At 43.0% G+C, this 23,500-nt stretch overlaps 1 protein-coding gene across 1 annotated transcript; it reads right to left on the reverse strand.

The window, feature by feature from the left end:
• Positions 1-4,771: 4,771 nt before the first annotated feature.
• On the reverse strand, positions 4,772-22,862 carry LOC115147859 (uncharacterized; the record flags this gene model as incomplete). Its single annotated transcript, XM_029690127.1, has 5 exons — positions 22,691-22,862; positions 21,956-22,537; positions 21,452-21,733; positions 16,855-17,055; positions 4,772-5,329 (listed from the first exon to the last, which is right to left on the reverse strand). Coding segments are annotated over exons 2-5 (1,554 nt in total), but the record flags the coding sequence as incomplete, so codon positions are not given.
• Between the last annotated feature and the right edge of the window lie 638 nt (positions 22,863-23,500).

Raw genomic sequence — 23,500 nt, forward strand, 5'->3', positions numbered from 1 at the left:
TAAGCTCCTGAGTGGCGCAGCGGTCTAAGGCACTGCATCTAAGTGCAAGAGGCGTCACTACAGTCCCTGGTTTGAATCCAGGCTGTATTACATCCGGCCGTGATTGGGAGTCCCATAGAGCGGCGCACAATTGGCCCAGCATTGTCTGGGTTTGGCTGGGGTAAGCCGTCATTGCAAATAAGAATTTGTTCTTCACTGACTTGCCTAGTTAAATATATATATATATTTTTTTTTAACTAGATATGAATGTATCGACTACACAAGATGATCTGCCCGGGAAGGTTCCATGTTATGTCTGTAGGAATACATTTTGATGAAACCCTGATGAAGATGGCTTGCTGTGGAAACGTTGGTAAATAGATGACTGCATCGGAGCTACTAGAGTCTGCTGCTTCCTGTTTCCTCTAAAATGGCTGTGGGAATACCCTGAAATGAAAGGACATCTTGCTAGTGACTAAAGTAATGGAAATCAATCCAGTCAATTCAGGCCAGCTCATTAGAGCGATAGTCAACTGATTGATTAAAAATCCGATTGATTGACAGCGCCTGTTGGGAGATGTTATGTAAGTCATGTGGATTGGAACCTTCTGAGGCTTCGGCTGTACAAATGTCACGTTGTTTAACACTTCCTGTTAGCTTAAGCCTGACACAAGACAGAGGAATGGTCAGGTTCTTGGTCACCTCCCTGACCAAGGCCCTTCTCCCACGATTGCTCAGTGTTGCCGAGTGGCCAGCTCTAGGAATAGTCTTTGTGGTTCCAAACTTCTTTCATTGAACAATGATGGAGGCCACTGTGTACTTGGGGACCTTCAATGCTGCAGAAATGTTTTGGTACCCTTCACCAGATCTGTGCCTCGACACAATGCTGTTTCGGAGTTCTAAGGATAATTCCTTCGACCTCATGGATTGGTTTTTCTATTTGTAGAGGTTCTAACAGGAGAACAGGAATGTATCCACCAGCCTGCCACATAGAGCTAGAGCTCATAGATTCTGTTATTATATTATATTTCACTCCAGAGGGTTATTCTGTCTGTTCTATTAGACAGAAGTAGACAGGATAAATATACCCCGTCTCCCAAGACAATAACAGTCAAATAAACGTATTACATTTAAGTTGAGTATATTGCTAAATAAGATTTTGGAGTATTTCAAATAAGGCATTGTGATGGATGTTATTGTTGAATATTCTCGAGACTACATTAGAAGAAAAGGCTCACGTGTCAAGAGCCATGTCTATGTGGCGTCTCTGAAAGGTGCACAACCAACCATAATAGTTCCTACACTATTTCCTAATTACAAAAGCATTAACACGAAGTTGTACGTCTTGTAACATTGTCTGACCCTTGCTAGAAAAGCACTTATCGGCCCTCTCTTGAACGCAGCTCTCTCCAACCCATCGTTCCTACACCATTGTCTAATTAGAAATGCATTATGGAGAGGTTGTAAAAGTGTGTACGTCTGACCCTCAGAAGAAGAGCTCTTATCGGCCCTCTCTTGAACGCAGCTCTCTCAGCTTCGCCTGACTGCAAGCCAGTCTGGTATTGATTTCTCATTGGTTGATTTGTTTAACGACCCAGAGGCGGTTGTTATTACCTTGTGAGGGAATAAATTCTGCCTTAACTGCTGCTTGCTGCTTCGATTGGGCATTTTACTGTTTACAATACCTGCATTTATTGGTTTGTGAGTACAGAGAGGTACATTTCAATGCAGGCACTGTAGCTAAAAATAGTCCAGTTTTGAACAAAGTGACTGTATGAGGATATTGAAGTATTTATCTCAGTTCACCCAAAACTAAAGTCTTGCGTAATTGGTCAGCTGCTCGACTAGATTCTGGGTCCAGAAATGTTAAGAGAAGAGATTAAGAGATGCTAGAATGAGGAGCAGAACCTGAACAAGGAGCTTCACCCTCTCTCTTTGAAAGTTACAGGCAAGTCCCCTACCCTTCTGAAATTCGAAAGGTGCATAACACCTGCGAAATCGTGATTTGTCCAAATAACCAGTGATGAAAAACACAGAACTACTGCTGCTCGTTAGCTATCGGTGGCCATAGTATAAAGACAGATCTACAGTACCATGTATGTTTACGTGGTCTGTCCACCAGAGATTATTGACAGATTGTTATTGTTCACGGTTGTGATGCTTTCACAAACAAGTATGAAATAACTGTAGTAATTGACTGAGCCGCTCTTGTTGATTCAATATATGAACTAATTTTCATGTAATAACACAAAGCTAAATAAAATACAGTCATGACAGATCGGTCAGCTGTAGCAAATCCATTTCCTTTGTACCTCTGCTTTGAATTTGATCTGCAATACTTTAAATAAATATTTAATCCAACATTTTCCTCCATTGACATGCTCCATTACTTCAAATAGCCTCCTTCCAAGACTGTGTGTGTGTGTGTGTGTGTGTGTGTGTGTCTGATTCCCTCTGTATTGGTAGGCCACAATATCCACCAATGCGGGTGTCAGAATATGCATTTTCATCAAGGACCCCATGTCCCCTGGTCGTTCCTGTGAGGAGACAGTCTTAACAGGTGAGGAAGACAGGCAGGGGAGATGGGTGAGTTGGGGTGGAGGGGAGACAGACAGTTAGCCAGCTAGGCAGAGGGAGAGGAGGGAGGCAGGGGGAGGTATACAAGGGGCTTTGGCGTGGCCGTGTGGTGACAGGCCGTCTGTGTGTGGTGGGGGAGGTGAGCGAGTAGACACACACACACACACACAGACGTTGGGTAACAGCACACTGAGGGAATCTCTGTCAGCAGTGCTGGAGATGTGTGTCAGCCCTGACCTTAGAGGATGACCACACAGATTAACAGACCAGGGCTGGACATGTTGTTGCAGTGTGTGTGTGTGTGTGTGTGTATGTGTGTGTGTGTGTGTGTGTGTGTGTGTGTGTGTGTGTGTGTGTGTGTGTGTGTGTGTGTGTGTGTGTGTGTGTGTGTGTGTGTGTGTGTGTGTGTGTGTTATACAGGTCACCCACTGTGCAAGGATGGAGAAGGGTTGAATAATGTTTATATCATGGAAGACCCAGATGCAGACAGTGTCGAAGTAACAAAAGTTTATTACTAGAACAGGGGGCAGGCAAAATGACAGGTCAGGGGCAAGCAGAGGTCAGTAATCCAGATCAGAGTCCAAAAGGTACAGAACAGCAGGCAGTCTCAGGGTCAGGGCAGGCAGAGGTCAATAATCCAGTGTGGTGTGACAAGGTACAGAAATGCAGGCAAACAGAGAATACAGGTATAAATACACTGGGGATGATGGGGAAGATAAGCGGACACCGTGAGGGGGTTGGAGACAAGCACAAAGACAGGTGAAACAGATCAGGGTGTGACAGTTTATTTGTTTTTTGTTATGATTGTCTGCACATTACCCTGCCCTGTCCATCTAGATAGTAACATACAGTATTATGTCTGAATACATAGATTGACAACAGGCTTAGCTGTGTTTTCAGCAATATTTCCATGGCTGTTACATTGATGTCTGATGTCAGCAAGTACTAAAGCATGTTTATTTTCCCACTTCTGACCTAAACTTGTGGTACAAATGTAAATAAATCAATAATCACATTAAGAAAGTATACATCTTTAGAATTGACTTTCCCAAAGCAACAAATTAGCTAACCTTTACAATGATGGTGACTTCTGTCCCTCAGCCTGAGAGAGGAAGATGTATTAAAAACACCACTGAGTTCATACGTGGAGTAGTCTGCTTATCTTCACTATGAGTCCTCCTCATCTTCCTCATAATCCTCCTCAGTGTCCCCCTCCTCATCCTCCTCATCCTCCTCCTGTGTCCCCATCTTCCTCCTCCTCCTCCTCCTCTGTGTCCTCATCCGTTCCCTCCTCTTCCTCATCCGACAAATGTAAATGAATCACATTAAGTAAGTAAACATCTACAGAAATGACTTTCCCAAAACAACAAATTAGCTAACCTTTACAATGATGGTGACTTCTGTCCCTCAGTCTGAGAGAGGGAGATGTATTAAAAACACCACTGAGTTCATACGTAGAGTAGTCTGCTTATCTTCACCATGAGTCCTCCTCCCCTTCCTCATAATCCTCCTCGCCCTCCATCTCCTCTTCTTCATAATCCTCCTCAGTGTCCCCCTCCTCCTCCTCAGTGTCCCCATCCACTTCCTCCTCTTCCTCTCCCTCCTCCTCCTCAGTGTCCCCATCTTCCTCCTCCTCCTCCTCCTCCTCCGTGTCCTCATCTGTTTCCTCCTCTTCCTCATCCGTGTCCCCATCCACAACCTCCTCCTCCTCATCGTCCTCCTCAGTGTCCCCATCCCCTTCCTCCTCTTCCTCATAATCCTCATTCTCTTCCTCCTCCTCCTCATCCTGCACCCCCTCTTCCTCATAATCCTCCTCTTCCTCCTCCTCCTGCTCCTCAGTGTTCCCATCTGCTTCCTCCTCTTCCTCATAATCCTCATTATCTTCCTCCTCCTCCTCTTCCTCTACCCCCTCTTCCTCTTCTTCCTCCCCCTCCTTCTCCTCCTCATCGTCCTCCTCAGTGTCCCCATCTGCTTCCTCCTCTTCCTCATAATCCTCATTCTCTTCCTCCTCCTCCTCTTCCTGCACCCCCTCTTCCTCATAATCCTCCTCTTCCTCCCCCTCCTCCTCATCATCCTCCTCCTCAGTGTCCCCATCCGATTCCTCATCTTCCTCATAATCCTCATTATCTTCCTCCTCCTCCTCTTCCTGCACCCCTTCTTCTTCATGATCCTCCTCCTCCCCCTCTCCCTCCACCCCCTCTTCCACTTCTTCCTCCTCCTCAGTGTCCTCTTCATCCTCTTCCTCCTCTTCTTCCTCATCAGTGTCCTCACTTTGTAAGGTGGGTTCTGTTTTTGATTTGATAATGTCTAAAACAGTAATGCGGTTTGGGTCCCAGACACAGTTCTCTTCTAAACCACTCTTCACCATGCCACAGTCAGGAGGAACCCAGGCTGAGTCGTAACCTTCGTCATGCCACGTCTTCTGCAAAGGGTGGCCTTGGCGGTCAATTTTTTTCACCTTGCCCACATTGACTTTAACTTTGATGACAACCTTCTGGTGTTCAGTGAGGTCCAGGGGGTATCTACTAGCCTTCTCCAGGTCCCGGCTTAGATACACACCCTGCCCTAACATGCCACGGTTGGACGGACAAAAACCTTTAGCCATGATTTTCTGTGCATCCCACCAAGAGGTGCCGTGGTACATGATGTAGGTTCTGCCATTCCGGGGGCCTGACAGACCCATTCTTCGTGCCCCAGCAGAAGTAGTGAAGCAATCTCCTCCCCACATGGACATATTCTCCCCAATTTTAAGGAATTCCCTCCCTGACCACAAATAAGTGTGTCAATGCACAATACTGCAGAACTGGACGAGTAAGAAAGGGGGAAATTAGTCCGACTAGGTAATATATATATATATATATGAAAGGAAATAAACTATGTTTTACCTACAGAATATCAAAACAGAGTATAAAACAGCTGCAATTTGAAAAGGTTAAATTGGATAAAATACTCACCAAAAAACGTCCAAGTTATATGGTTATATATTAGTTAGTTCACCTGACTGATCAGTGTTGATCTCTGAAGGAAGGTACAGGTAAAAGTGATTCACCAGACAGATAACTTTACACCAAAGAAAGTTGTTACCGGTAAAAGGAATATAAATAGAAGCTGTCTTCCTTTCGTTGATCAGAGCAGGTCTCCTAAATTAAGAAGGGGCAGGCTTAGTTATTTTTACACCCCCCCCCCCCCTTCTCCCTCGCTCTCAAACGGTTGACTTGTATTTGCACTCAGCACCCGGCTAACCCTTCACTGGCTGTCTCTGCCTACTGTAGAGGCTGGCTTTATGAACTTGCTTTGAGTGGATTTTGCTAACCAATAAACTTAGCAAATGAATTTGTCTTGTATCCAGAAGTTTTTGCAATATATTTTTTTTACAGGATTATTCAAACTGGAGGTAAGGTTTTCATCTAAAAACCTTCTCATACACTACAGCCAGCCAGGAATGGGTTTCTAATGGTCATTTAAAATGATACTCTTTATAATACAATCAGTGGAGGCTCCTCAGAGCAGGTAGGGGAGGACCATCCTCCTCAGTGAATTTCATAAAATTGTGAAACATTTAAAAAGTGATCCTTTTTAGATAAAACTATACTAAATATATTAACATGTCACCAAATAATGTATTAAAACACAATGTTTTGCAATGGAGGTCCACAGTAGACTCAACAGCACTCTGTTGGCTGGCACAATGGTGTACCATAAAAAAATTAAAGAGAAGTGAGAGAGAGAGAGATATTTCATTTTTTTTTTCACTTTCACTATTACTTACACTACCGGTCAAAAGTTTTAGAACATCCAATCATTCAAGAGTTTGTCTATATTTTTACTATTTTCTACATTGTAAAATAATAGTGAAGACATATAACACATGGAATCATGTAGTAACCAGAAAAGTGTTAAACAAATAAAATATATTTTATATTTGAGATTCTTCAAATAGCCACATTTTGCCTTGATGACAGCTTTGCACACTCTTGGCATTCTCTCAACCAGCTTCATGAGGGAGTCACCTGGAATGCATGTCAATTAACAGGTGTGCCTTCTTAAAAGTTAATTTGTGGAATTTCTTTCCTTCTTAATGTGTTTGATCCAATCAGTTGTGTCGTGACAAGGTAGGGGTGGTATACAGAAGATAGCCCTATTTGGTAAAGGACCAAGTCCATATTATGGCAAGAACAGCTCAAATGTGCTAAGAGAAATAACAGTCCATCATTACTTTAAGACATGAATGTCAGCCAATACAGAACATTTCAAGAACTTTGAACGTTTCTTCAAGTGCAGTCGCAAAAACTAACTAGCGCTATGATGAAACTGGCTCTCATGAGGACCGCCACTGGAACGGAAGACCCAGAGTTACCTCTGCTGCAGAGGATAAGTTCATTAGAGTTACCAGCCTCAGAAATTGTTGCCCAAATAAATGCTTCACGGAGTTCAAGTAACAGACACATCTCAACATCAACTGTTCAGAGGAGACTGCGTGCATCAGGCCTTCATGGTCAAATTGTTGCAAAGAAACCACTACTAAAGGACACCAACAAGAATAAGAGACTTGCTTGGGCCAAGAAACACGAACAATGGACATTAGACCGGTGGAAATGTGTCCTTTGGTTTGGAGTCCAAATTGGAGATTCTTTGTGAGACGTGGTGTGGGTGAACGGATGATCTCTGTATGTGTGGTTCCCACCATAAAGCATGGAGGAGGAGGTTTTATGATGTGAGGGTGCTTTGCTGGTGACACTGTCTGTGATTTATTTGTAATTCAAGGCACACTTAACCAGCATGGCTACCACAGAATTCTGCAGCAATACGCCATCCCTTCTGGTTTGGGCTTAGTGGGACTATCATTTGTTTTCAACAGGACAATGACCCAACACACCTCCAGGCTGTGTAAGGGCTATTTGACCAAGAATTAGAGTGATGGAGTGCTGCATCATATGACCTGGCCTCCACAATCCCCCAACCTCAACCAAATTGAGATGATTTGGGATGAGTCGGACCGCAGAGTGAAGGAAAAGTAGTCAACAAGTGCTCAGTATATGTGGGAACTCCTTCAAGACTGTTGAAAAAGCATTCCAGGTGACGCTGATTGAGAGAATGCCAAGAGTGCGCAAAGCTGTCATCAACACAAAGGGTGGCTATTTGAAGAGTCTCAAATATAAACTATATTTTGATTTGTTTAACACTTTTTTGATTTCATATGTGTCATTTCATTGTTTTGATGTCTTCACTATTATTCTATGATCTAGAAAATAGTAAAAATAAAGATATATAAAAATTAAAAATGTAATGAGTAGGTGTTCTAAAACTTTTGACCGGTAGTGTACTTAGCTAGCAAATGCAGTTAGCTAGTTTAGCCTACTTAATAAACACCCGTCTCAAACAGCGGGATGCTATGTTAGCTAGCTGGCTATGGCTATCCAACACAATACTGGAACTCTTCCAAGACAAGGTAAACTTTTGGTTTAACTAATTTCTTGCCACTGGGGCCTGCCGGTGTAACTGCTAAACTGCTTATTGTCTGTACACACAGTACTGCATGATTGTAGAGGGTTTTATTAGCTATGTTGACAATGACGTTACTTTAGCTAATATGGTGACAACGATGTAGGTAGGCTGTGTGTAACGTTATGATATGATTATGTTATGGTTCTGTATGGTTTCATCTGGTCACATACAGCTGATATGTTGTGCATTGAAGTCCACATGCGGAGGGAAAAGGTGAGAGGAGGAGAGCATGTAGATACGAGAAGGAATACAATGTGGCTGCTATGAAACTGAACTGTGTTTACGTGTTATCAGATGTGAATTCATTCTGCCAATTCTGTTGAAAAACATTTCTTAAACAGAAGCAAACAGAATGAAACGGGGACAACATACCTGAATTTGTCCAATAGAAACTCTCGTTTGCAACTGTTGGACTAATCATTACATCCTAAATGTCACGGATTCCCCTGGTACTGCTGCTCATTCCATGCACCAGTTCTGGAGGTCTACGTCACCGGCCTCTATGCTTCACTGAACTGTCTCATTACGCACACATGATTCCAGTTCCCTTGACTAGTAATTGTATATATGTGCCTTCTGTTCACCATTGTCTTGGTCAGTTATTGTTCCCATGTCCGTTGATCAAAATCAAATCAAATCAAATTTATTTATATAGCCCTTCGTACATCAGCTGAAATCTCAAAGTGCTGTACAGAAACCCAGCCTAAAACCCCAAACAGCAAGCAATGCATGTGAAAGAAGCACGGTGGCTGGGAAAAACTCCCTAGGAAAAACTCCTGAGAAAGGCCAAAAACCTAGGAAGAAACCTAGAGAGGAACCAGGCTATGAGGGGTGGCCAGTCCTCTTCTGGCTGTGCCGGGTGGATATTATAACAGAACATGGTCAAGATGTTAAAATGTTCGTAAATGACCAGCATGGTCAAATAATAATAATCATAGTAATTGTCGAGGGTGCAACAAGCACGTCCGGTGAACAGGTCTGGGTTCCGTAGCCGCAGGCAGAACAGTTGAAACTGGAGCAGCAGCATGGCCAGGTGGACTGGGGACAGCAAGGAGTCATCATGCCAGGTAGTCCTAGGGCTCAGGTCCTCCGAGAGAAAGAAAGAAAGAAAGAAAGAAAGAGAGAATTAGAGAGAGCATATTTACATTCACACAGGACACTGGATAAGACAAGAGAATACTCCAGATGTAACAGACTGACCCTAGCCCCCCGACACATAAACTACTGCAGCATAAATACTGGAGGCTGAGACAGGAGGGATCAGAAGACACTGTGGCCCCATCCGATGATACCCCCGGACAGGGCCAAACAGGCAGGATATAACCCCACCCACTTTGCCAAAGCACAGCCCCCACACCACTAGAGGGATATCTACAACCACCAACTTACCGTCTGAAGACAAGGCCGAGTATAGCCCACAAAGATGTCCGCCACGGCACAACCCAAGGGGGGGGCGCCAACCCAGACCGGAAGACCACGTCAGTGGCTCAACCTACTCAAGTGACGCACCCCTCCCATGGACGGCATGGAAGAACACCAGTAAGTCAGTGACTCAGCCCCTGTAAAAGGGTTAGAGGCAGAGAATCCCAGTGGGAAGAGGGGAACCGACAAGGCAGAGACAGCAAGGGCGGTTCGTTGCTCCAGCCTTTCCGTTCACCTTCACACTCCTGGGCCAGACTATACTTAATCATAGGACCTACTGAAGAGATAAGTCTTCAGTAAAGGTTGAGACTGAGTCTGCGTCTCTCACATGGGTAGGCAGACCATTCCATAAAAATGGAGCTCTATAGGAGAAAGCCCTACCTCCAGCCGTTTGCTTAGAAATTCTAGGGACAATTAGGAGGCCTGCGTCTTGTGACCGTAGCGTACGTGTAGGTATGTACGGCAGGACCAAATCGGAAAGATAGGTAGGAGCAAGCCCATGTAATGCTTTGTAGGTTAGCAGTAAAACCTTGAAATCAGCCCTTGCCTTAACAGGAAGCCAGTGTAGGGAAGCTAGCACTGGAGTAATATGATCAAATATTTTGGTTCTAGTCAGGATTCTAGCAGCCGTATTTAGCACTAACTGAAGTTTGTTTAGTGCTTTATCCGGGTAGCCGGAAAGTAGAGCATTGCAGTAGTCGAGCCTAGAAGTAACAAAAGCATGGATTCATTTTTCTGCGTCATTTTTGGACAGAAAGTTTCTGATTTTTGCAATGTTACGTAGATGGAAAAAAGCTGTCCTTGAAGCAGTCTTGATATGTTCTTCAAAAGAGAGATCAGGGTCCAGAGTAACGCCGAGGTCCTTCACAGTTTTATTTGAGACGACTGTACAACCATCCAGATTAATTGTCAGATTCAACAGAAGATCTCTTTGTTTCTTGGGACCTAGGACAAGCATCTCTGTTTTGTCCGAGTTTAAAAGTAGAAAATTTGCAGCCATCCACTTCCTTATGTCTGAAACACAGGCTTCTAGCGAGGGCAATTTTGGGGCTTCACCATGTTTCATTGAAATGTACAGCTGTGTGTCGTCCGCATAGCAGTGAAATTTAACATTATGTTTTCGAATGACATCCCCAAGAGGTAAAATATATAGTGAAAACAATAGTGGTCCTAGAACGGAACCTTGAGGAACACCGAAATTTACAATTGATTTGTCAGAGGACGAACCATTCACAGAGACAAACTGATATCTTTCCGACAGATAAGATCTAAACCAGGCCAGAACTTGTCCATGTAGACCAATTTGGGTTTCCAATCTCTCCAAAAGAATGTGGTGATCGATGGTATCAAAAGCGGCACTAAGATCTAGGAGCATGAGGACAGATGCAGAGCCTCGGTCTGACGTCATTAAAAGGTCATTTACCACCTTCACAAGTGCAGTCTCAGTGCTATGATGGGGTCTAAAACCAGACTGAAGCGTTTCGTATACATTGTTTGTCTTCAGGAAGGCAGTGAGTTGCTGCGCAACAACTTTTTCTAAAATTTTTGAGAGGAATGGAAGATTCGATATAGGCCGATAGTTTTTTATAATTTCTGGGTCAAGATTCGGCTTTTTCAAGAGAGGCTTTATTACTGCCACTTTTAGTGAGCTTGGTACACATCCGGTGGATAGAGAGCCGTTTATTATGTTCAACATAGGAGGGCCAAGCACAGGAAGCAGCTCTTTCAGTAGTTTAGTCGGAACAGGGTCCAGTATGCAGCTCGAGGGTTTGGAGGCCATGATTATTTTCATCATTGTGTCAAGAGATATAGTACTAAAACACTTTAGTATCTCCCTTGAGCCAAGGTCCTGGCAGAGTTGTGCAGACTCTGGACAATGAAGCCCTGGAGGAATACCCAGATTTAAAGATGAGTCCGTAATTTGCTTTCTAATGATCATGATCTTTTCCTCAAAAAAGTTCATAAATTTATTACTGCTGAAGTGAAAGCCATCCTCCATTTGCGAATGCTGCTTTTTAGTTAGCTTTGCGACAGTGTCAAAAAGAAATTTCGGATTGTTCTTATTTTCCTCAATTAAGTTGGAAAAATAGGATGATCGTGCAGCAGTGAGGGCTCTTCGATACTGCACGGTACTGTCTTTCCAAGCTAGTCGGAAGACTTCCAGTTTAGTGTGGCGCCATTTCCGTTCCAATTTTCTGGAAGCTTGCTTCAGAGCTCGTGTATTTTCTGTATACCAGGAAGCTAGTTTCTTATGACAGATGTTTTTAATTTTTAGGGGTGCAACTGCATCTAGGGTATTGCGCAAGGTTGAATTGAGTTCCTCGGTTAGGTGGTTAACTGATTCTTGTCCTCTGACGTCCTTGGGTAGGCAGAGGGAGTCTGGAAGGGCATCAAGGAATCTTTGGGTTGTCTGAGAATTTATAGCACGACTTTTAATCTTCCTTGGTTGGGGTCTGAGCAGATTATTTGTTGCAATTGTAAACGCAATAAAATGGTGGTCCGATAATCCAGGATTATGAGGAAAAACATTAAGATCCACAACATTTATTCCATGGGACAAAACTAGGTCCAGAGTATGACTGTGGCAGTGAGTAGGTCCAGAGACATGTTGGACAAAACCCACTGAGTCGATGATGGCTCCGAAAGCCTTTTGGAGTGGGTCTGTGGACTTTTCCATGTGAATGTTAAAGTCACCAAAAATTAGAATATTATCTGCTATGACTACAAGATCCGATAGGAATTCAGGGAACTCAGTAAGGAACACTGCATATGGCCCAGGAGGCCTGTAAACAGTAGCTATAAAAAGTGATTGAGTAGGCTGCATAGATTTCATGACTAGAAGCTCAAAAGACGAAAACGTCATTGTTTTTTTTTTTGTAAATTGAAATTTGCTATCGTAAATGTTAGCAACACCTCCGCCTTTGCCGGATGCACGGGGGGTTTGGTCACTAGTGTAACCAGGGGGTGAGGCCTCATTTAACACAGTAAATTCATCAGGCTTAAGCCATGTTTCAGTCAGGCCAATCACATCAAGATTATGATCAGTGATTAGTTCATTGACTATAACTGCCTTGGAAGTGAGGGATCTAACATTAAGTAACCCAATTTTGAGATGTGAAGTATCACAATCTCTTTCAATAATGATCTTGTGAGTACCTGTGCTTTGTTGTTTCAGCTTTCGTGCTGCGCGTATTGTGTACTCGTTATTACGGGTCTCGTCCCATGTGTTGTTGTATTTTTGGGTGGAGTATTAAAACCCCCTATTACATATTCCTGCGCCTGTCTCCAATCATTTATACAACGTGACACTAGATCAGCTAGATGCAAGCAAGAGTAGTGAGCAAGGCGGTATTGAATGTGTCACTTTCTGTCCATTTGTCAATGTCTGTCACCTAAAAAATGTATGTCAACCTGTGTACACCTACTATGAAAACGTTCATTCCTAGGCTAGGTTGTAGCAACCTCATGGTGGAAATAGGGAAAATTTGAATATCATGTAGTATCCTGAACCATCTCGATGTTACATTGAACTGGGTGAATGGAATATGAATGACAGTCATCCAATATGCTGTAATAGAAATAAGGCCATGCTCATGAAAAAAAAAGAATTGTCCTCCCTCATCTTCAATGGCACAGACCGCCACTGGTGTCAATAGATTTTTATCAACATCATAATGTTGGAATTCCAAAACATTAAACTTGATCAAGTTTGATTAAGATTCTTTGGTTAAAATACTTACAGATATGGAGTTGTCTACCTGATGTTGGTCCAGGATGCAGGTACAGGTAAGAATGTAACGATGGGCATTTTGTGCTGTTAATATGAATATATGTAGACTTAAGTTTTGTTTCCAATCATACAGGATGTCACGTCTTAGTAATGAAGGATGTTATGACAGGGGTGTTTAATTTGGAGAACAACACCTAGACACTGTCAATTTAACAGCTCTAACCCAGTAAGCAAAACTACGTTGAAAATACATCTTTTAGACGTCTTTTCCAGACGTTGACGTCAGGTGCATTTTAGGTGCTGAATGAAAGGTGAAAAGACGTCTTGCCCAGACATCAAAAATATATATTTTCCGGATGTCCAAAATATTCCGTAGCCTTGAGAGACTATAAATAAACGTCAATAAGCGTATTACATTTACGTTGAGTATATTTGAACGTCACCGTACAGTAAAGGACAGTTTATTACAGTAGAACATACTTTTGTATATATAGTGTATGTGGACCCCCCTTCAAATTAGTGGATTCGGTTATTTTAGCCACACCTGTTGCTGACAGGTGTATACAATTGAGCACACAGCCATGCAATTCTCCACAGACAAACATAGGCAGTAGAATGGCTTTACTGAAGAGCTCAGTGACTATCAATGTAGGACCGTCATAGGATGCCACCTTTCCCAGAAGTCAGTTCGTCAAATTTCTGCCCTGCTTGAGCTGCCCCGGTCAACTGTAAGTGCTGTTGATGTGAAGTGGAAATATCTAGGAGCAACAACAGCTCAGCCACTCAAGCTCACAGAACAGGACCGCCGAGTGCTGATGCGCGTAACATATAAAAATCGTCTGTCCTCGGTTGCAACGCTCACTACCGAGTTCCAAACTGCCTCTGGAAGCAACATCAGCACAAGAACTGTTTGTCAGGAGCTTCATGAAATGGGTTTCCATGGCCGAGCAGCCGCACACAAGGCTAAGATCACCATGCGTAATGCCAAGCGTTGGCTGGAGTGGTGTAAAGCTCACTGTCATTGGACTCTGGAGCAGTGGAAAAAGAGGGATGAATCACCCTTCACCATCTGGCAGTCCAACGGACGAATCTGTGTTTGGCGAATGTCAGGAAAATGCTACCATAGTGCCAAGTGCAAAGTTTGGTGGAGAAGGAATAATGGTCTGAGGCTGTTTTCATGGTTCTGGCTAGGCCCCTTATTTCCAGTGAAGGGAAGTCTTAACACTGCATCATACAATGACATTCTACATGATTCTGTGCTTCCAACTTTGTGGTAACAATTTGGGGAAGGTCCTTTCCTGTTTCAGCATGACAATACTCTCGTGCACAAAGTGAGATCCATACAGAAATGGTTTGTTGAGATCAGTGTGGAAGAACTTGACTGATCTTCACAGAAGCCTGACTTCGACCCCTTCCAACACCTTTGGGATGAATTGGAACGCAAGTGCGAGCCAGGCCTTATTGCCTTACATCAGTGCCCAACCTCACTAATGCTTTTGTGGCTGAATGGAAGCAAGTCCTGGCAGCAATGTTCCAACATCTAGTGGAAAGCCTTCCCAGAAGAGTGGAGGCTGTTATAGCAGCAAAGGAGGGACCAACTCCATATTTAAAAAAATTACAGTCGATGGCTGTGCTCACGCGGAAATCAAATTAGGATAATACAAAAATCTGTTTAAGCTAGAGAAATCCGTTTTTTGCATTGGATGCGTCTCTATGTCGCACTTCCAAATCAGCGGTGAAAGGTGGCAGAGCTAGAACAGTGTTTGTCAGACCATGAGACATCCCGAAAATCGGTCCTCTCACAAAATAATCTATAGCCTCGGAACATTTTGGCCTACCCTTCTATGGAAAGATGATGCTCTCACGAACACGATGATGTTCTTCATTTTGCTCTACGACCACCACAAGTTTCAGGAGACTCGTCTGAAGTCAGTACAGCCGATCTGACAACTTCTGCCTGTAGCATCCGAATCGTTTGGGCTACACACACCCCACTCTGCAAAGGTGAGACTCTCGCGAACATGTACTGTACATGTCGGTTGTTTTGTTCTAGGATGCCCACAAGACTCGTTTGAAGGTCCCCCGGTACAAGTTGAATAAATTGTTTAGTGAAAAAATAAGGGATTAAATACAGATAAAAAAATATATATATATATATATACATACAGTATATATATTTCTTATACCTCTCAGATATAGGACAGACACTTCAGAACAAACTTCCTTTAGATAGTATTTTTGGGACTATCTGTTGTTCCATGAAGTGAATCTGTTATTCAATGCGTTTGTATGGGCTAATAACAGTAAGGCCAAATAAAATTTTTCATAAAAAAAATGGTTTATATTGTTTGGGGGATACTTCAATGGGTCTTAAAATTCCAAATCAAATAGCAAAATTATCCTTGGTGTGACCTTAAAACAATTCCATAGCTTACTAGAACCCGCCCCCAAGGCTGTTATATTGATGTCTGATGTCAGGATGTTAATCTCTTTCACTTCTTACCAGACAAGCTTAGCATCAAAAGGTCAACAAGTGCTAATATAACTTTATTCTCCTACGCGATTCTGTTATGCAGACTTCTTTAAACCTATATCATGTATGTGATCTGATCAGGAACAAATCTGGTCATAAGCGGTCAGGAAAAACTCATGTCCCTAATCATGTCTACTATCATGTCTCGCACCTCTGCCTTAAACCTTAAACCTTAAATAAATTAATAGCTAATGCCGTTAAATAAATACATCTTTAGAAGTTACTTTCCCAAAACAACAAATTAGCCATGGTTTACAATGATGGTGAATTCTGTCCCTCAGCCTGAGGGAGAGTAGACGTTTTAAACACATATAATAGTCTGCTTATCTTCACTATAAATCCTCCTCTTCCTCGTAATCCTCCTCCTCCTTAGTTTCGCCATCCGATTCCTCTTCTTTCTCATCTTCCACATAATCCTGCTACTCCTCCCCGTCTTCCTCAAAATTGAAATTGACTTCCTTCCCCCTCTTCCCCCTCCTCCTGCTCTCCTTCCTCCTCCTCTCCCTTCACCCCCCCCCCGTTCTCATAATCCACATTTTGTTCCACCGCCTCCTGAATTGGCCACACTGAATTTGAATTGAATTTGAATTAAAGGAAGTACAATTTAATTAAAATGGATCATATATGGCAAAAATAAAAAATATATATTCTTTGACATTTTTCAATTATAATCAAGCTAACATGTGACGGCCCATCCCAACTGGGATTTATGAAAAATCAGAAATGCTTGTTTTTACAGATTACAAAAGTTCAGATTCAGTAGGACAAAAATACCCTTGAAAGATTTTGTTGAGTGCTAGAAAGATCTTCTTTGGTTACGCCCATTCAGGAGAGTCTCATTTCATAGAAGTGCATTTTTGTCCACTTTCCCTCTACTCGCCACCTCTCCTTAATTACCTTTGAACTTTTTCAAAAGGAAGCGAGAGAGGACGTGGGAGAAAGGACCCAGGATGAGAGCTAATCTAATTAATACATTTCCATTCTCTTCCTCCCCCTCCTTCTCCTCCTCCTCCTCCTCTCCTTCCACACCCGTTTCCTCATAATCCTCATCCTCCTTTTCTTCCTCATCAGTTTCCTCACTTTATAAGGTGGGTTCCATTTTTGATTAGATAATGTCTAAAACAGTAATGCGGTTTGGGTCCCAGACACAGGTCTCTTCTAAACTATCCTTCACCATGCCACTGTTAGAAGGAATCCAGGCTGAATCGTAACCATTGTCATGAAATGTAACTCTGACAACCTTCAGGTGTTCAGTGAGGTCCAGGGGGTATCTACTAGCCTTCTCCAGGTCCCGGCTTAGATACACACCCTGCCCCAACATGCCACGGTTGGATGGATAAAAACCTTTGGTCAGGATTTTACATATAGTTTTCTCAAAGGTGCCGTGGTACATTTTGTAGACCCTGCCATTCCGTAGCCTTGCCAGACAATAAGTAAACGTCAATAAACTTATAACATTTAAGTTGAGTATATTGCTAAATAAGATATTGGAGTATTTCAAATATGGCATTATGATGGATGTTATTGTTGAATCTTCTCGAGACTACATTAGAAGAAAAGGCTCACGTGTCAAGAGCCATGTCTATGTGGTGTCTCTGAAAGGTGCACAACCAACCATAATAGTTCCTACACTATTTCCTAATTACAAAAGCATTAACACGAAGTTGTACGTCTTGTAACATTGACTGACCCTTGCTAGAAGAGCACTTATCGGCCCTCTCTTGAACGCAGCTCTCTCCAACCCATCGTTCCTACACCATTGTCTAATTAGAAATGCATTAAGGAGAGGTTGTAAAAGTGTGTACGTCTGACCCTCAGAAGAAGAGCCCTTATCGGCCCTCTCTTGAACGCAGCTCTCTCAGCTTCGCCTGACTGCAAGCCAGTCTGGTATTGATTTCTCATTGGTTGATTTGTTTAACGACCCAGAGGCGGTTGTTATTACCTTGTGAGGGAGGAAATTCTGCCTTAACTGCTGTTTGCTGCTTTGATTGGGCATTTTACTGTTTACAATACCTGCATTTATTGGTTTATTGAGTACAGAGAGGTACATTTCAATGCAGGCACTATAGCTAAAAATAGTCCAGTTTTAAAAAATGGTAATACTCTACTTGATGGATGGACTGTATGAGGATATTGAAATATTACTCTCGATTCACCCAAAACTAAAGTCTTGCGTAATTGGTCAGCTGCTCGACTAGATTCTGGGTCCAGAAATGTTAAGAGATGCTAGAATGAGGAGCAGAACCTGAACAAGGAGCTTCACCCTCTCTCTTTGAAAGTTACAGGCAAGTCCCCTACCCTTCTGAAATTCGAAAGGTGCTTAAAACCTGTTGGGGTGTAGGGGGCAGTATTTTCACGGCCGGATGAAAAACGTACCCAATTTAAACAGGTTACTACTCTGGCCCAGAAACTAGAATATGCATATTATTAGTAGATTTGGATAGAAAACACTCTGAAGTTTCTAAAACTGTTTGAATGGTGTCTGTGAGTATAAGAGAACTCATATGGCAGGTGAAAACCTGAGAAAAATCCAAGCAGGAAGTGGAAAGTCTGAGAATTGTAGTTCTTCTTTTGATTCTCTATCAAAACTACAGTGTCTGTGGGGTGACGTTGCACTTCCTAAGGCTTCCATTGGCTGTCAACAGCCTTCAGAAAGTGGTTTGAGCATTCTCCTGTCACTGGGCAGATAATAGGAGCTCAGTTACTGAGTGGACTGCCTGTGGACAAAGGGATTGGATATACGCAGTCATGCGAGTGCGCCGTTCCTTCTTTTTCTTCTTGAATGAATATGCTATTGTCCGGTTGGAATATTATCGCAATTTTACGTTAAAAATACCATAAAGATTGATTTTAAACAGCGTTTGACATGCTTCTAAGTACGGTAATGGAACATTTTGACTTTTCGTCTCTGGTACCGCGCTCGTGCGGTATGCCTTTGGATAGTGACCTGAACGCACGAACAAAACGGAGGTATTTGGACATAAATATGGAGTATTTCGAACAAAAACAACATTTCTTGTGGAAGTAGCAGTCCTGGGAGTGCATTCTGACGAAGATCAGCAAAGGAAAGACAATATTTCTAATACTAATTCTGAGTTTAGGTTGCCCCGAACTTGGCGGGTGTCTGTATAGCTCGCTGTGATGGCTGAGCTATGTACTCAGAATATTGAAAAATGTGCTCTCTCCGTAAAGCTATTTTAAAATCTGACACAGCGGTTGCATCCAGGAGTTGTCTTTCTATAATTCTTTAAATAATTGTTATATATTTTGTCAACGTTTATGATGAGTATTTTTGTAAATTGATGTGCACATTCACCGGACGTTTTGGTGGGAATACATTTTCTGAACATCTCGTGCCAATGTAAAATGCTGTTTTTGGATATAAATATGAACTTTATCGAACAAAACATACATGTATTGTGTAACATAATGTCCTAGGAGTGTCATCTGATGAAGATCGTCAAAGGTTAGTGCTTCATTTAGCTGTGTTTTGGGTTTTATTGACACATGTCCTTGCATGGAAAATGGCTGTGTGATTATTTTTGTCTATGTACTCTCCTAACATAATCTAATGTTTTGCTTTCGCTGTAAAGCCTTTTTGAAATTGGACAATGTGGTTACATCAAGGAGAAGTGTATGTTTGAGAAAGTTGAATTATGACATTTTTTGTTTTTGAATTTGCCGCCCTGATATTTCACTGGCTGTGTCCCAGTGAAGCGTCCCACGTAGCCCATTGAAGTTAACACCTGCAAAATTGTGATTTGTCCAAATAACCAGTGATGAAAAACACAGAACTACTGCTGCTCGTTAGCTATCGGTGGCCATAGTATAAAGACAGATCTATTGTACCATGTATGTTTACGTGGTCTGTCCACCAGAGATGATTGACAGATTGTTATTGTTCACGGTTGTGATGCTTTCACAAACAAGTATGAAATGACTGTAGTAATTGACTGAGCCGCTCTTGTTGATTTAATATGTAAACATATTTTCATGTAATAACACAAAGCTAAATAAAATACAATCATGACAGATCGGTCAGCTGTAGAAAATCCATTTCCTTTGTACCTCTGCTTTGAATGTGATCTGCAATACTTTAAATAAATATTTTATCTTACATTTTCCTCCATTGACATGCTCCATTACTTCAAATAGCCTCCTTCCAAGACAGTCTATGTGGGCTTGTGTGTGTGTGTGTGTGTGTGTGTGTGTGTGTGTGTGTGTGTGTGTGTGTGTGTGTGTGTGGTGTGTGTGTGTGTGTGTGTGTGTGTGTGTGTGTGTGTGTGTGTGTGTGTGTGTGTGTGTGTGTGTGTGTGTGTGTGTGTGTCTGATTCCCTCTGTATTGGTAAGGCCACAATATCCACCAATGCGGGTGTCAGAATATGCATTTTCATCAAGGACTCCATGTTCCCTGGTCGTTCCTGTGAGGAGACAGTCTTAACAGGTGAGGAAAACAGGCAGGGGAGATGGGTGAGTTGGGGGTGGAGACAGACAGTTAGCCAGCCAGGCAGAGGGAGAGGAGGGAGGCAGGGGGAGGTATACAAGGGGCTTTGGCGTGGCCGTGTGGTGACAGGCCGTCTGTGTGCGGTGGTGGTGGGTGAGCGAGTAGACACACACACATTGGGTAACATCACACACACACAGACGATTTGATAACAGCACACTGAGGGAATCTCTGTCAGCAGTGCTGGAGATGTGTGTCAGCCCTGACCTTAGAGGATGACCACACAGATTAACAGACCAGGGCTGGACATGTTGTTGCAGTGTGTGTGTGTGTGTGTGTGTGTGTGTGTGTGTGTGTGTGTGTGTGTGTGTGTGTGTGTGTGTGTGTGTGTGTGTGTGTGTGTGTGTGTGTGCGTGTAATACAGCTCCCCCACTGTGCATGGATGGAGAAGGGTTGAACAATGTTTAGTGTTGTATTTGTTGTGTTATGATTGTATGAATAATACCCTGTCTGTCTAGATTGTAACACACAGTATAATGTCTGAATACATAGATAGTCGACAGGCTTAGCTGTGTTTTCAGCAATATTTCTATGGTTGTTATAGTGATGTCTGATGTCAGTATGGTAATACCTTTACCACCAAAGGTCAGCAAGTACAAAAACATGTTTATTATCCTCTGGCTATACAGTACATGTAAAGCACTTGCAGTCTTCTTTCAACTTATATCAAGTATAATGTACCTGACCAGGAACAACGTTGGCCCCCAAAATCTGTGTATCATAACCAGAGCTGGGAGGTTTTCCTGGTCAGGCCATTGTGTTCGGGAAAAACTCATGTCCCTAATCATGACCATTATCATGTCTCACACCTGTGGGACAAATGTAAATGAATCACATTAAGTAAGTAAACATCTACAGAAATGACTTTCCCAAAACAACAAATTAGCTAACCTTTACAATGATGGTGACTTCTGTCCCTCAGTCTGAGAGAGGGAGATGTATTAAAAACACCACTGAGTTCATACGTAGAGTAGTCTGCTTATCTTCACCATGAGTCCTCCTCCCCTTCCTCATAATCCTCCTCTTCCTCCATCTCCTCTTCTTCATAATCCTCCTCAGTGTCCCCCTCCTCCTCCTCAGTGTCCCCATCCACTTCCTCCTCTTCCTCTCCCTCCTCCTCCTCAGTGTCCCCATCTTCCTCCTCCTCCTCCGTGTCCTCATCTGTTTCCTCCTCTTCCTCATCCGTGTCCCCATCCACAACCTCCTCCTCCTCATCGTCCTCCTCAGTGTCCCCATCCGCTTCCTCCCCTTCCTCATAATCCTCATTCTCTTCCTCCTCCTCCTCATCCTGCACCCCCTCTTCCTCATAATCCTCCTCTTCCTCCTCCTCCTTCTCCTCAGTGTCCCCATATGCTTCCTCCTCTTCCTCATAATCCTCATTCTCTTCTTCCTCCTCCTCCTCTTCCTGCACCCCCTCTTCCTCATAATCCTCCTCTTCCTCCCCCTCCTCTTCTTCATAATCCTCCTCAGTGTCCCCCTCCTCCTCCTCAGTGTCCCCATCTGCTTCCTCCTCCTTCTCTTCCTCTCCCTCTTCCTCATCCTCCTCCTCAGTGTCCCCATCTGCTTCCTCCTCTTCCTCATAATCCTCCTCCTCTCCCTCCACCCCTTGTTTCTCAAAATCCTCCTCCTCCTCTTCATCAACCCCCTCTTCCTCATAATCCTCCTCCTCTCCCTCCACCCCCTCTTCCTCCTCTTCGTCCTCCTCAGTGTCCTCTTCATCCTCATCCTCCTCTTCTTCCTCATCAGTGTCCTCACTTTGTAAGGTTGGTTCTGTTTTTGATTTGATAATGTCTAAAACAGTAATGCGGTTTGGGTCCCAGACACAGTTCTCTTCTAAACCACTCTTCACCATGCCACAGTCAGGAGGAACCCAGGCTGAGTCGTAACCTTCGTCATGCCACGTCTTCTGCAAAGGGTGGCCTTTGCAGTCAATTTTTTTCACCTTGCCCACATTGACTTTAACTTTGATGACAACCTTCTGGTGTTCAGTGAGGTCCAGGGGGTATCTACTAGCCTTCTCCAGGTCCCGGCTTAGATACACACCCTGCCCTAACATGCCACGGTTGGACGGACAAAAACCTTTAGCCATGATTTTCTGTGCAGCCCACCAAGAGGTGCCATGGTACATGATGTAGGTTCTGCCATTCCGTGGCCTTGACAGACCCATTCTTCGTACCCCAGCAGAAGTAGTGAAGCAATCTCCTCCCCACATGGACATATCCTCCCCAATTTTAAGGAATTCCCTCCCTGACCACAAATAAGTGTGTCAATGCACAATACTGCAGAACTGGACGAGTAAGAAAGGGGAAAATTAGTCCGACTAGGTAATATATATATATATATATATGAAAGGAAATAAACTACGTTTTACCTACAGAATATCAAAACAGAGTATAAAACAGCTGCAATTTGAAAAGTTTAAGTTGGATAAAATACTCACCAAAAAACGTCCAAGTTATATGGTTATATATTAGTTAGTTCACCTGACTGATTGGTGTTGATCTCTAAAGGGAGGTACAGGTAAAAGTGATTCACCAGATAGATTATTCTACACCAAATAAAGTTTTTACCGGTAAAAGGAATGTAAATAGAAGTTATCTGTCTTCCTTTCGTTTTCAAGCATACAGGAAATCACATGATCAGAGCAGGATGTCTCCTGACCATATAAGGTAAAAAGGGGTAGTTATTTAGTTGTTAGAGTTTACGCCACACCTTTCTCTCTGTCTCTCTGTCTCTCTGTCCCCTCTCTCTCTCTCTCTCTCTCTCTCTCTCTCTCTCTCTCTCTCTCTCTCTCTCTCTCTCTCTCTCTCTCTCTCTCTCTCTCTCAAATGGCTGCCTGGTATTTCAGCACTCGACTTACCCTTCACTGGCTGTATCTGCTACTGAAGAGACTGGCTTTATGGACAACCATAACTTCCACAAACCACTTTTTTAAAGTTTTTGTTTGTATTTTTAGTGAAAATGTAGTGTGATGTTTCTAAAGATACAGGATGTCACATGTCTTAGTCATAAAGGAGGTTAGAACAGAGCTGTTTTATCTGGGGAACAACACATATTGTAATCCTTGTATTTTTAACCAGAACTAAGGCCATGTATTGTAACCAGGGTACAGAGTTTTTCAGCAGACTAAGGCCCAAATGATGAACACTGTATAGTCCCTGTACTGTTCCAGCCAGGGTTGTGTTTCATTATGCAGCCAGCCCTGCGCACTGCGTCTCTTCATAAAGGAGGTGTCAAATGGCCTCTGCAG

The sequence above is a fragment of the Salmo trutta genome, chromosome 14 (assembly GCF_901001165.1).
Source record: "Salmo trutta chromosome 14, fSalTru1.1, whole genome shotgun sequence".
NCBI classification, from domain to species: domain Eukaryota; kingdom Metazoa; phylum Chordata; class Actinopteri; order Salmoniformes; family Salmonidae; genus Salmo; species Salmo trutta.